At 41.6% G+C, this 14,085-nt stretch overlaps 1 protein-coding gene across 1 annotated transcript; it reads left to right on the forward strand.

Annotated features, from left to right (window-relative positions):
* Nucleotides 1-30: 30 nt before the first annotated feature.
* Nucleotides 31-13,785, forward strand: BTF3L4 (basic transcription factor 3 like 4). Its single transcript, XM_072343782.1, has 6 exons — nt 31-167; nt 1,092-1,155; nt 2,013-2,126; nt 4,347-4,548; nt 5,853-5,912; nt 6,797-13,785. The coding sequence occupies exons 2-6, from the start codon at nt 1,102-1,104 to the stop codon at nt 6,841-6,843; spliced, it is 477 nt and encodes a 158-aa protein (XP_072199883.1). The 5' UTR covers nt 31-167; nt 1,092-1,101; the 3' UTR covers nt 6,844-13,785.
* The last annotated feature ends 300 nt before the right edge of the window (nt 13,786-14,085 follow it).

Genomic DNA, 14,085 nt, shown 5'->3' on the forward strand with positions numbered 1-14,085 from the left:
GCCGTTATGCAAATGCTGTGGGCGCCGCCGCCAATCCGTGTCCGGGGGCGGGCCGCGGAGCGCCGTCACGTGGCGCGAAGCTTCCTTTCTCTGTGCGGCGCTCTTTCCTCGCTCTGCCGCCATCTTGTTCACCGCGTGCAGCGCTGCGGACGGGCCTCCGTGCTCAGGTGAGAACGGCCCGCGCCTGCCGGCCCCGCGCGCGCGGCCCTGAGGGAGCGGGAGGGCGGGCGGGCTGTGCGGGCTGTGCGGCGCTCGGCCCCGTTCCGTTCCCGTGGGCCGGGCCCTGGTTGCGGGGCAGAGGGCGGAGGAGTGAGGCCGTGCCCCGGGGCTCGGAGCTGCAGTCTCCCGTGTCCCGTTTGGCCGCGCTGTCCCGCAGGCCTCTGGCTGCCCAGATATGCGGCCTGCGGCCTCCAGCCCCCCCTCGGCTGCGCCGGACCCGGCGGTGTTGGAGGCCTCCGTCCTTCTGTCGCTCTGGTGCATCGCGCGTTCCTTCCGTCCCTGAGGGCCTCTCGGGGCTGATCTGCGACGGGGCCGTTTTTCAGCCCATACCGGGCTCTCGTGTCTTCTGGCCTTTAGAGGTCACGCTTGGCCCGTGGCGGAGCCCAGATGACTGACTTGCTGGCCATTGGGTTGAAGCAGTGGCTGCCAGAGGTCCGCGTTCGTACTGTGGCACTGCGTGAACCTCCTTGAGTTTGGAGCCAGCTCGTGACCCATAGAGACCTACCGTAGGTTTGTTGTTTGGAAGCAGTGCAGGTGGCTGAGCGGTGAGCCTCTCCCCGGGCTCTGTGCAGCACAAAGGTGCGTTCTTTGGGGCGGCCCGTGCAGGTTTGGGGCTGAGTCAGTAGCGAGGTGGGTCCAGCAGTGAGCTGACAGACTTGGAAATGTACGGCTGCTGCCTCGAACTGATGCAACATCAAACGTATTGCTGGTTTGCGTCATCGTGGTGCAGATGCTGCTTCTGCGGAGCTGCTTTGTGTTATTTAGATGGTGTGCTGTTGAGATATTCTTGTTCGTGTGCTTCCGTGAGTTATTTCAGTGACTTTTTTCTTAATATTTTGGTAGTTAACTTGTATTTGTACCTCATTCTTTAGACACAACACTATGAATCAAGAAAAACTAGCCAAGCTTCAAGCTCAGGTCCGAATAGGAGGAAAGGTAAGAAAGCCACGAGAGCCGTAGTACTTGCTGTGGTTGGATCTGTAGGCTCGGAGAGAAACTTCTCATTAGAAGGCATGTAGGGGCCTGAAACAAAGTTTCTTCATGTGATGTGAGCCTGAAACGGTCTGCGTCTTACTACTAGCTGTAAAGCAGTTTTATTTCAGTTCACAGGTACTGTATGAGTAGTTCCAGAGTGTAAGCACTTTCTAAATCAGGGACCTGTTGTGACCTGTATTCAGGTCAGTTTAAGCTTACCTGATGCTTGTTTGAGTTCTTTCTCTTCTACCTGTTGGGAAGTTTCTTCTTTGGTATGGGCTCCATGTTTATCTGGCTGTGCACTGAGCTCTTCTTTTCACCTGTGCCAGCCTGTATGTAATATGACCAAGAAAGCAGCATGTAGCTGACTCCATGTGAGTATTCATTTCCTAACTATAGGCGGAAGTCTGGGGGATTGTACAGAAGCTTGCAAATTAGAAACTGCCTTTGGAGCAGTTTAAAAGTATTAACTACTTACTTACAAAAGAGTGGATTTCTAGATTTGGTTCATCTTGGGTGAAACGAAGCTCTTAACCAGTGTTTTTACATGTTGCTTATAAGCTAATATTTCTATAATCCAGCTTTTGCAAAAAGGAAATAGTTCTGTGCTTCTTCTGGCTTCTACAGTTAAGAAGAATTTTAAAGCTGGGACTGGCAACTAAAACTATAAGTGAAGGGAAGAAAGTTGAGACGTGTTTTTCTGCCACAGAGCGTTCTTACAACTTGGAAAAGAGATGTTGCTGAGTATGAGGTGACTTTCAATTGAAAGTGCTGTGAGAATCTGAGCGTTGCAGGCTGTTCTGTTGATTCTTTTCCAGGGAACAGCTCGCAGAAAGAAGAAGGTGGTGCACAGAACAGCAACAGCTGATGACAAAAAACTTCAGAGCTCACTCAAAAAACTGGCAGTAAATAACATTGCTGGCATTGAGGAGGTATAGTAATAGTGTTTCCTATGTGAAATTAAATTCATTGTGGTGGCTTGGTGTTGCTGTTTACTTTCATTTTCTATCTCAGATTCCTTTGTCTGTTTATGTACTGGTGACGTTACTTTGTTTTCTTTTAATTTGTCTCGTTTACATTAATGTGCACATAACTAGAAAGAGGAGGGAAAAGGTTCTACTATCCAGACAGCGAGCCCAGGGGGATAGTAAGCTGTCTATGATGCATGTCTTTTGCATTAACTGCAGAACAAAAGAGCTCTTGGTTCTTAACCTCTTGAACTGAAATTACCTAATTTTAACAGTAGAGCAATGTGTGTATTTATTGCACAAGCACATTCAGTTCTTGTGTGGTGCAGAACGTAAAGGAGGGAATCAAAATCCTTGGAATAGGAACCTACAAGTCCATGTTATCAGAACTGGATGCTTTGACACTGTGAAAATAAAACCAGGATTGTTTTTGGTAGAGGCAGGAGTCTGGTATTTCTCACAGCACTAGCAAAGCTCTACGGAAGCAGCTTCTGTGTTGGAATGAAAGGCTTCAGGTATTCTGTACTATTTTTGTGTGTTAAGTTTTCAGGATAAAACATGAACTGGAATAGAAACTCTTTTGCTGTAGGGAGTGACGCTTTTATGTGGGAGGAGGAGGTGTTCCTTCATCACGAGCTCCATGTTATAGCACTGCTTGGTTGAAAAAGCATACTTAATCTGTGATTAATTAATTTAAGCAGGGCTACGAGGTGACCCAGAGGTGTCTTTGTGCACTCCAAAGGCAAATGCAGATTCAATAGAAGCCTGGGGTGCCTGAAAGCCTTCATACCACTGTGCAGAAACACTTCTAAGTTTGTCTGTTACCAGAGTATGGTGTGTTAGAAGCTGTGGTAGACGAACAGGCCTTTTTCTTTTTGCCCCCTCAGAGAGTATAAGATCTTCTTTCAGACACAGTTAAGGTTTAAAGTGTGTTGACATGGAGGAAGATTGTTCAAAATTCTTCAGCCTTGACAGCTTGGTACATAATTACAGTACGCTGCTGTATTATTCAGGTAGACCCAAATGGACTTACATACATAGAAACTGGGGAGGTTTGTAATGTTGAGTAAAACACAGGCAGGTAATTATCTGTGATTTGTTTTGGAGAGTCTTTAATAAATAAGAACATGACTGGGCTTAAAGCATTTGTCACTTCACCTTAGTTATGGAGGGAACTATTTGCTGTTTAAGAAAAAGTTCTCATCAAAACATATTTTGAAGGTTGAAAATTAGTAACTTAGGTGTGTTAGATGAGTTCTTCACTTGACAATTTTTTCTCTCTGACCTCTAATAACCTTTCAGTATTCGGAAGTACCAATAAAAGATTGCATCTGTTTGTAGAAGTAAAAACAAAATCTGCTGAAAGGTATTGGAATGAGCTTCAATAGCAGGAGCTAAGCGGGCAGCTGTGCTGGCTGTAAGCTTAATCTCTGGTGATTCAGAATGCCAGGACAGGGGAGCAGAATGGTTGTATGCTGTGCTTAGTCTCAAAAGGGTCGTCATGGAATTACTAGGAGAGCACAGAAGCCAGTTTGAGTGCAGCTAATTTATAAATCTGCAGTGCTGTAAGGGAGGAGTGAGGAGGGAATCTCAGCATTGGGCATTTTCAGCAAGTAGGCCAGATCGCGAGCCTTAGGCTTTTGCCAATTCTGCTGCAGGAACAGTGATGTTTTCCTGATAGGTGGCATAAATAGCTGGGAATGGCAGTGTCTTAAACTGCTGTGTCAAGGCTTTTCTGTTACTGCTTTTAGTTTGTGAAGAGTTACCACAGAGTTGGTTTTCCTTCTGAGACATTCCTGCTATTAACTAGTTTATGCCTTAAAGGCTAATAGCCTGCATATTTTACCTTAATCAAAAATACACCTAGGTTGTATGGTAACACTTCAACTGTGTATATTATCACTCTATAGATACCTGTATTTCTCTAAGGCAGCTATAGCTGTTAATTCAGCCTTTTCATACACTGTATGTCTGAGCCACCTCCCTGTTCCCTTACTTTTTTTCCTCCTAGTATGGGTGATGCTAATTCTTAGTGCAGTACACGTGGCTGTATTATTACCTATACTTCTGTAGTTTCTTTAGTTTTAATATTTAAATCTAGTTTTGAAATAATAATTTATCATACTTTTCTTCAACAAGATGCTGCAGCATTTGGTAAATGTTACTCTTTATGTATTTGAACAGGTGAACATGATAAAAGATGATGGAACAGTTATTCACTTCAACAACCCTAAGGTTCAGGCATCCCTCTCTGCTAACACTTTTGCAATCACTGGTCATGCAGAGGCTAAACCGATCACAGAAATGCTTCCAGGCATCTTAAGCCAGCTTGGTGCTGACAGCTTAACAAGTCTCAGGAAGTTAGCAGAACAATTCCCAAGACAAGGTAGGTCTTAGTGGAATCTTACACTGATGGTTGAAAATATATGTATGCAGTCTTAAAATGTTAACCCAAATTTAATAGCATCGCATGCCACTTAAATAAAAAAATGTATTACTTGTATTAGCCTCTGTTGTGGAAATGTAATGGAAAGGAAAATGGTCACTGTTTTTCTTTTTCCCCCAAGATTTTACATAGGCTGACCTTGGTTTAAAAATAAGAGCTCTGCTAAGTCAGGTGTGCAGTAATTCCAGGCGCACAGCTGCCTATGACAGAATAGTTAAGAAAAACAAAAGTAGAAGTTTTTACCCAGAAAATCTCAGCAGGTTTTGTTTGTGAAGGTACTGATTGTTTTCTACAATATGTTTTTGTTGCGCACCATATTGCGTAATATTACTAGGCGAACGAAAATGCCTTTGATAATTGAGAAGGATGGATTATAATAATTGTATTTTATTATGACCTCAGTACCAATAGTTCCTTACTGTGATGGCAAGTCAGCTTTAAGTTAGGTGGACCATTGAGAAGAAATACTTGAAGTTCTTGCATTTCAGATGACTTCTAGTGTGATCCAAGGTCCGTGACTTAGAGAAGGGTAGGTTTCATGTAGGACCCTTGATGCAGAGATGCTTATTCCACACTTGTGGCCTCTTGGTAATTGAATCATATGATGCTATTTCTCTGGTGTCACTGCATCAATGGACAAGGGAAGAGCAGCTGATGTCATCTGTCTGGAATTCAGCAAGGCTTTTGACACAGCAGCCCACAAAATCCTTCTCCAAATTGGCAAGATATGGATTTGATGGGTGCGCTGTTCAATGGATGAAGAACTGGCTGCAGGATTGAGTCCAGAAAGTGGTGGTCAGTAGCTCCATGTCTGGATGGAGATTGGTGACGAGTGTTCATTGCAGGGGAATTGGACTAGATGACCTTTAAAGGTCCCTTCCAGCTCTAAGGATTCTTTGGTTCTGCATGCTGGTCCCAGATGAGTATAACATGATCATTGCATTAAAACACTTGGCTTCAGTTAAAAGATACAGTCACTGCTGATTTTTGTCATTTGATCTTTTGTTAGCTCTGCATTAATATGGCAAAGCGTTTGAAAACGGCTGTGTTAATGTTCACAAATGGATCTTTTGATCATGCTGATTATTCTTGATGTTCTGGTCACTTGCATGCTTGTTTCTAATGGGGTGAGCAGGATGGAGGGGAATGCCTCCTGTTTTCATCAGTATATTAAGTCCTGTTTTGTTGTGTGGTTGTCCCTAATCCTGTATAATGAGAACTCAGCACCAGATTTCTTTTTATAGTGTTGGACAGTAAAGCACCAAAATCTGAAGATATTGATGAAGAAGATGATGATGTCCCAGGTAAGCACGTTCACGTAGATGTCCATTTAATGTACTTAAAATTAAATGCATGAATTTAATACTTAGCCCTTGATGTAATTATTCCTCTCAATTGCTAAGAGAGGCTTAACATGCTGGGCAGCATTGAAATAGTGATGATTCTGGATTCCAGCTTTTGAAAATAGTTTGCCTTGATGAAATTGCTTAATTTCTAGCTTAAAATATGGGGAGGTTGACTGGGTGAGTGAAATATCTGAATAAGATTTTAGGGCTGGAAAGTAAAATATCTGTAAAAAGATGTGCTTGGCACCGTGTTCAGAACATCACTTGAAATCATTCTGGGGTGGGATTTTCATTTCTGAAGTAGAAGAAATTAAGCTTCGTGTCAGTGTCTTAGTTTGTTGAGAAATTTTCCTTCCCAGTTGTTAGTTGGTTGTTAACTGTGTAAATTACCTCGTTATTTTGTATGCATCAGTATGGTGTATTAGCAAAAAAAAAACCAAAACCCAACAAATTGATGACCCAGATTTTCAGGTCTGGCAGTGGGTTTGAGTTTACGTAAAATTACATGGGTCTCTTCAGAGTTACCTGCTTCCCGAGTGCAACAGTAGGTGTTTGCTTACCTAGAGTTAGTTGAACTGGTGGCTCGAGGCTCAACTGCATTTGGTAGAGCACCTCTGAAAATCAGTCTGCCTTCATGTTGGAACCTCCATTCTGAGTGTTCTGGTATATCTGCTTCTTTGCATACATTCAAACAAATCCTATTTTTTAAAGCTGTTTCAAGTCCCACTAAAAAAAGAAGAAAACTGTACGTGACTGTCTAGTTTCGTATTAGAAATGCATTTCATTAAACTGGAGTTGTTGTTTCTGGGCATCGCTGTATTAAATATCTTCATCTCTTTCAGATCTCGTAGAAAACTTTGATGAAGCATCAAAGAATGAAGCTAACTAAATCATTAATAGTTCTGGAAGCTGGCATGGACTAGATTTAAGAAATCAGCTATGTGGTTCCAAAGTTTTAAAGAAACAGAGAACATCATCTGTTAATAGTTCAGTAATATAAATATTTTGTATTTTTATGATACTGTTTGTTCAGCATTTTCTGTCAGTTGATTTTGCATTTTGCACTTACTCCCAGGATCTACTCTTTTGGTCAAAACAAAAAATGTCAGTGCAGTTTGGAGGGGTGTGTGCATGTGCGTGTGTGTATGTGTGTGGGTGTACATACAGTGGAGAACAAATTGGAGAACACTTTTATTTAACCATCTTCCCTTTTCTTTTGAAAGAAATAAAATAAATGTTCAGCATTGTTACTTTTGATTATCACCAAGTAGTACACAGGAGTAGAGTTAAGTTTTGTCCACGTTCTGTGACCTGAAGGCATTACACCATTTAGAATTCGGGTTTAGTCTGCGTTAACTATTGTACTTGAAGATATTTCTCATCCACATTGAAATGTAGACAATGTTTGTTGTTAACTTTATGTTGAGGCCCACTTGTTACCTTAGACAAGCTATTTTACCAGCTTGTTTGGTACAGTAACATTCTAAAAGAGAAATCTTGGTCCCAGCAAAGTAATTTTTTTTCTTTTTTTTTTCCCCTCCTTTCTCATCTCTCCCATTTCCTTAGTTTTTTTGGGACAAGCTGATGTTTGACTCCTTCTGCGTAGACTTAGCAATATATTCTCCTTATGAACATGTAGGGTATATTAGGTCAGAATGAAAACCACCCCTTTGGTTTTCTACCATCAGGTCACTTAGAAAACTTGGAGGTCTAGTTGGTAATAGTCCACAGCGACAGATTTTTGCTTGAATTCCTTCAGGCTGTTCTCTTGGCATGACTGCATTTACTAGCAGCTGATGATCCAGTGTCGCTCTTACGGCACTAGAAATTAAATGCACAGTGTTTAAGGTGGGAAGAAAAAGTTGTTGACATTTTGCCTTGCCTCCTGCTGGGCAGTTTGTGCAGTGACTTGCTCTAAAGGGACTTTTTTTTTTATTGCCTGTATTTTACCTTTGCCTATAACCTACCTCTAGGTTTGGTGTCATCTATTTTAGTAGCTTACTAAAACCCACAAATGCTCCTCAGGCATAAAGAGGACATTGGGAGGTACCGCTGGTACAGTGCAGTATTTATGACCTTCCTTTAAAATGCTTAATGTGAACCTGATTTCTCAGAGGCTCTTTCAAGGTTCTTGATGTTATGTGCATTGCAGTATAGTCAGACATCATTGTAACCTATGTCAGGGGCAGCTGTGGCTTAAGAAAGCCTTGTTTTTTTTCTCCTCTACATTTGTCACTTAACTATGGCTTAATTGGAACATATCAGCTTTTTTTTTTCTTTTTTTTTTTACATAGGTTCATATGCTATAGAGCTGTAAAAGTACAAAGTAAACAGTATGTGAGTCTGGTAGCATCATGATAAAACTATGAAAGCAGAGCTGAAGTGGCTTGTCATCTGAACTCATTTTATAGGTCTTGTTTTTTTTTTTGTTATATTTTATATACTACATGGATCTTGCTACAAAATAAAATAGCAGTATGAAAGAGGAGGAGTTCCCTCTTGTGTGTTGTCTCTTCCCACCAGCAGTAGCTGAGATGAGTGGATGCAGCCGCTGTTTTACAGTGATAGACCCTTGCTGACAGCTACTGAGGAGGATACATGCAGGATTAGGGAAGATCATGTTAGAGCTTTAGGATTTCACACTTTAACATACCCACACTCCTGTTTTCCCTGCAGTGTGTTGAATGGAACGTTGGTTTGTTGTATGGCTAATCTTGAATCAGCTGCAGAGTCTTGTGTTGATAAGGAAGAGCTTTCTTCATTAATGTGTGCACAGGCACACTGGGTTGCCTTTAGCTGCTTTTGGAAGCCCAAAGCAAATGAAGGACACTAGGAAACACGTAGTGTTCTGCTGTTTGCTTAAGGGGCACGAGCGGAGAACATTTCAAAGTAGCAATTGTACTGAGTTTATGTATGAGACATCCCTCTTGCTGCAAGTACTGATCAGATACTGAAAATTTGTGCTCTGCAGTTTCTGACCTAGCAAGTATATGGAAAGTAATTCTGTGAGAGATTAAGAGTAAGTGATGGATTCAGTGAACCTGTATAGTTTAACTTCTTAATTCTTACAAAATGCGCATTTAATTTTTGTTTTTGGTCATGACAACTTACACTTTAAACCACCGTCCTTTCCTGTGTTTGACAACCAGTAAACTAACTGAATATGCTAGCTTATGTCGTTATCAGTTTTCTCACTGTACCTGAAAACAGTCAACCACTTATGATTTGCTGCTGGAAATACTAGAGCTTATCAATCATTAAACTGATTTTAATTAAAAGTAACCCATCAAGGCTCTTGTGGGAGAAGCTATTTTTCTTCATATTTATTCATGGTGTTATTCGAACAGTTTGTAAATTCTGGTGGAATGCAGAGTTAACAACAGTTTGTGTTGCTACAGTGGAAACTCTGCCATCAGGTGGGCAGGTGGTGCATCAGAATGTTCTTTGCTTGGCTTAAAGCTACATAACCGCTGTAGTTCTGTAGTGAGTTTGTTCACTGCTTAAGCATTGACTACAAAAGGTATTGATAAAGTTACTGATGTACTAAAAATGTTGGCAGTGACTTACAGTAGTATTGGAAAGAGCAGAACATAGGTTGACTTGCATGCAGCCATGAAAAGTTTCAAAGCTGAATCACAGAAGGCTGAAAGAATCAAGAACTTGGCAAACTTTTGAGACTGCAATTGTTGGTCTTTTCCCTTAGTAGTTTTGTGTAGTTACCTGCAGTCAGCTGTGCTGGGAACTTGGCACTAAGTGATGGTGAGGGGTTTTCTCAAGCAGCAGTAGCCAATGAGTGAGTTTGCATGTGAGTGTTAGCAGGGTGGTAGGAGTTGATGTAAAAAAAGAACATTTCCCAGCTGTGAAGAAATAGGCTTGGGTGAATTGTTTTTAACTACAGTCTAAGAATGCTTGAATGCACAGGGAATGATAAGGGTGAAATCAGAATGACTACTGAAATATGTTGAGAAATCACTGTTTGCTGCCATTCTGTGGGAACTGGGAGCTGCTATGAAATCCCTTCTGCCAGGATCTTAACAAATAATGTTCTGGATTCAAAATGAGCTCTGCAGGTCTTAATGGTTTCTTTACTGAGTGGTGTATGGAATGATGAGTATCGCAGCTTACAGGAAGGAACTGAGGCAGCTGCGACACAGTGAGGTAAAGCTGCTTTAATGAGAGTTGAATTAACGTCTCTCCTGAGGAGCCCTCTAGTGAGGATTATCCTGGGGCTTCCCTGAAATCAGAGTGTATTGCTCCAGACTGGGGACAAATAGAAGTGCTATACAGGCAAAAGGTGGATGAGTGAATTCTTCCACTGGCCCCTAAGATCAGCCTTTTTTTGTTTCTTGAAGACAGCAGTATTTTGTTCAGCAAAGTGACCAGATTATTCTGCAGATTAAGATTAATTAATTGATCCATATTTTGTCATTGAACAAATGGAATGATGCACAAATAAGCACGGCTGTCTTAGCAACATTATGGTAGTGACTGCAGAAGTAAGGGGAATGGTTATTCACATTCAGCTTTTTATTTTCCCGGAAAGTAATTGTATTTCTTATTTTTCCCCCTTTCCAAAGACCATTTTGCAGACACTGAAGAACTTCACGGATTTATTCAGAAACATGGGGGCTGCAGTGCCAGTCAAGAATTCAGGTAGCCAAGCAGAGCAAGTGAAGAGACTTAACTCTAAAATCGGTCTTGCTGGTATGTTTGGGTGAAAGCTTGGGTTTATGTGTAGAGTGTAGTAGTTGGGGATTGGGCTTTTATTTGAACTCTGGCACTATATTTGTCAAGAAGAAACAAATGCATACATCTTAGAGTGCCTTAGTTTGCCTTCATTGTGGGAGCACTGCCCTTCCTCATACATGATACGTGTAAATTAATGAATAAACAGTCTGCATGGCTCTTGAGAGAAAAGAGCTGCATCTGCAAATGTTATGAAAGGCTACTCCACATGGTAAGCACATACTGTTCATTGGGCCAACAGTCCTATTAAATATCCCCTCATTAAACAAGAGACCCACAGTTTGCTCAGGCACCGTTTTCTCCTGGTGATCTGCTATCATTCGGAATCTCAAATACTGTACAGCATTTCCTTGAATTCCTGTTGTGGCTGGATTTCATGGATATGCTGAATCTGTCACATCCTTACAGCAAAAAGTGATTGTTTAAAACTGCAATCAGCAGATAAAGCATCAATAGTAAGGCAAAAGTTCGAACAATAAAAAGGAATTCTATTCCGCAGTGGTTTGAGTTGTCAGTGTATGTTTTCCAACTGAGTAAGTTATGGGACCTCTCACCCTTTCTTGCAACGTCCTTGTGGCAGCTTTAGTAACTGCTAATGTCAAAAAGTAATATTAGAAAGTATTTAATGTATTTTAGATGGTCTGATGCAACTTAGCATACAAAGAGGAGCCGGTGCTGTGTGACCAGCTTTCTCCAGACACTGAGAAGTGTTGCGCAAACTGCATTTTCAGAACTGACTCTGAGTCCAGATGTGAAGCTGGAAATTTCCAAATGATGCAAATTACTGACAAACGTAGGTAAGTGAAAACATCCTAACAAGTTGTCAGCACCTTGCACACAAGGAGTGTGAAGCTTGATGAAAGGCCTGCACCAATCTAACGCTTCCTCACCACCAAGAGAGATAAATAGGCCTTGCTTTTCTTTGCTTTCTCGAGCACCAGAAGTAGTAGCTAATCTGTGAGGCCAACTGGGTCAGCTTGCTCAGCTGGTTGTAAGTGACTTCTTTTTTTAGTTACTTTTCACTTTACCATGAAAGCTGTACCACGTGGTTGGTTGTGGCTGTACTTGCACGTGCTAAAAGCCTGACTGTTGCTTATCTTGATAGCTTGCTTTCGTTGGTTCACTCAGCTTGTGAAACTGCATCCTGTGCCTTGGCAGCGGCGTTTGAGCTTGCAGGTCTCAGATTCCTGCAGAGGAAGCTGTATGTTCAGGGCCCATCTGGTTGACTTTGCCTTGCCACCTGACAAAGCTAGCTTTATCTTGCTAAGTAAATGCTAACCTTCCTTTAAAGGGAAGCGTTTGCACTGCAGATCTTTTGGGCAGGCTTGGCAGAGATGACCATCACATCAATGGGCCCTACATGCTGATCTAGCCCTTTTTATTGTTTCTGCTGCTTCTGCCTCTGAGGCTTCTCTTGGCAAGGTAGTATAGGAGAGCTTCTGCTGCTGCTGGAGACATACTGAGTTTGGATGAAAGGAAGGATTTGTCATATTGATGCCTTGGGCGACCAATCTGGCCAGATTCTGTAACCCAGAGCTTATTTTTGAACTTTCTTTTAATTGTGAAATATGAGGAACATAACTGGCAAGCTGGTGCCCACAACATGGGCTGGATAAGTTTGAATGCAGAATGACTTCAGCATGCTCTTGTTGCACCCACCCTCTGCTGCAGCCGTCCTCTGCTCTGTAGTTGTGCAGCACCCAAGCACAGCCTTTCTCCAGTGCTCGTTTTGCATGCCTCTGTTTAGAAAGTGAAAAGTGATTTAGGGGGAAGGGAGACAGGAATAGAGCTTTTTTTCTGTTCACTGAAAACCTCAGTAAGTAGCTTATAATGGGAACTTTAAGAAATTGCCATCTCTATGATGAGGTCTTATTTCAAATGGTTTTCTAACACTTTGTCTTTAATTGAAAATAGCTGTAACTTGCTTACAGCATTTTCACAGTCTCCAGAGAGTAACGATGGAGCTAAAGTTTCTCCCTGGTCATTTTGAAGCTTTTGCTCTATTTCTGTGTGAGTGACAGTTGTGATGATGGATGGCTTGCATTTTTGTAATATTTCTACAAGAAAGCAGGGCTTAAAATCATTTTCACTTTGAACCAGGGTTTCCCACAGCCTGGTTTCCTCAGCTGGGCTGAAATATGCCAGCATTTCTCAGAATCTGCTGCTGGATATTTGAGTATTTTGCTGAGGCTTCTGTTTTGACTCAAAAGAAATGTCAATTTTCTGCAAAGCAAGGAACACATTATGTTTTCCAGTATTTTCTACATCTCTTTTCTCTCAGCCTCATAGTTTCTGTGTTGTAAATTATTAACTTTTGAACACAGCAATATTATGACCCTTATTTGTTCTCTTGCCCTTTGAAATTGCTTTCGTTGGCAGTTTGTACTGAGAAACGATGTTAGCCACTTCCAGCTCTGAAATTGGAATAGTTTATCCCATTACACAGTGATTTTCCAGCTCAGTTCTGTAAACCTTGAAATGGGTTATCTTTAAAAACAGAAATATTCCATCCATTCTTTTATTTTAATGGCTACAAGTCAAAGTTGAAGGGGTAATCTAGCTGTTGGTCCTGGTGATACGTGCTGTTTCCCGATGATTTTGTTAAATTAGCGAGGGTTTTTGTAGTGCAGTCCTGGTGGCTGAGAACTTGGTGACTTTGGTGAGCAGCATTGCTTGTTCTGTGGGAACATACAGTGGGACGTCACTGCTGTCTTAACTGATAGAAATTTATCCATGTGTACTTTTTTCTAGCTCTAATCTGCACAATATTCGGAGTTTGCGGTAAGCTGCAATAAAAGGTTTAGATTTCTTACACCAGTGCTTTCTCAGTGGCTTACAAGTACCCTCATCAAGGACATACACAAAGTGCATCTTCCTTTGTAACCACTCATGTTGTTTTCTTCCTTTAATTATAATCACGAGTTTGGGCTGCCTCACATCATAAGATCTGCAAACACTTGAAAGCTGCTTGAGCTCTTTGGTTCCTAATGACTCGGGACAGTGAGTATTTTTCAGAGAAGAGCAGATGAAAAGTAGCCATTCAGAACAAGCCTTTACTTACCTCGAATAAACATGAGAACTACTCTTTGTGCATCTTAGTTTTTCTGCTGAGCCATTAATCGGTGTTAAGATTTGTATGAGATGTACCTTGATTCAATTCTTGACCTTCACTTTTAGCTTAGATAAGCCAAGATGAGGGAGGTGATGAAATACTGATCTGTAATTAGCCTTACCCTCCTAAACAGTCCTGTGGAAAATAGCTGTGGGAGATGCATTGTGTACCTGCTCAATAAAAACAAGCCTTAGCAGTTGTTACCATCATAGTTAAGTATTCCCGTTGAAGCAGAAATACCCGATCTTTATCAGAACAGAACATCGCTCTGGT

Source organism: Excalfactoria chinensis, chromosome 8, assembly GCF_039878825.1.
Source record: "Excalfactoria chinensis isolate bCotChi1 chromosome 8, bCotChi1.hap2, whole genome shotgun sequence".
Lineage (NCBI taxonomy): Eukaryota > Metazoa > Chordata > Aves > Galliformes > Phasianidae > Excalfactoria > Excalfactoria chinensis.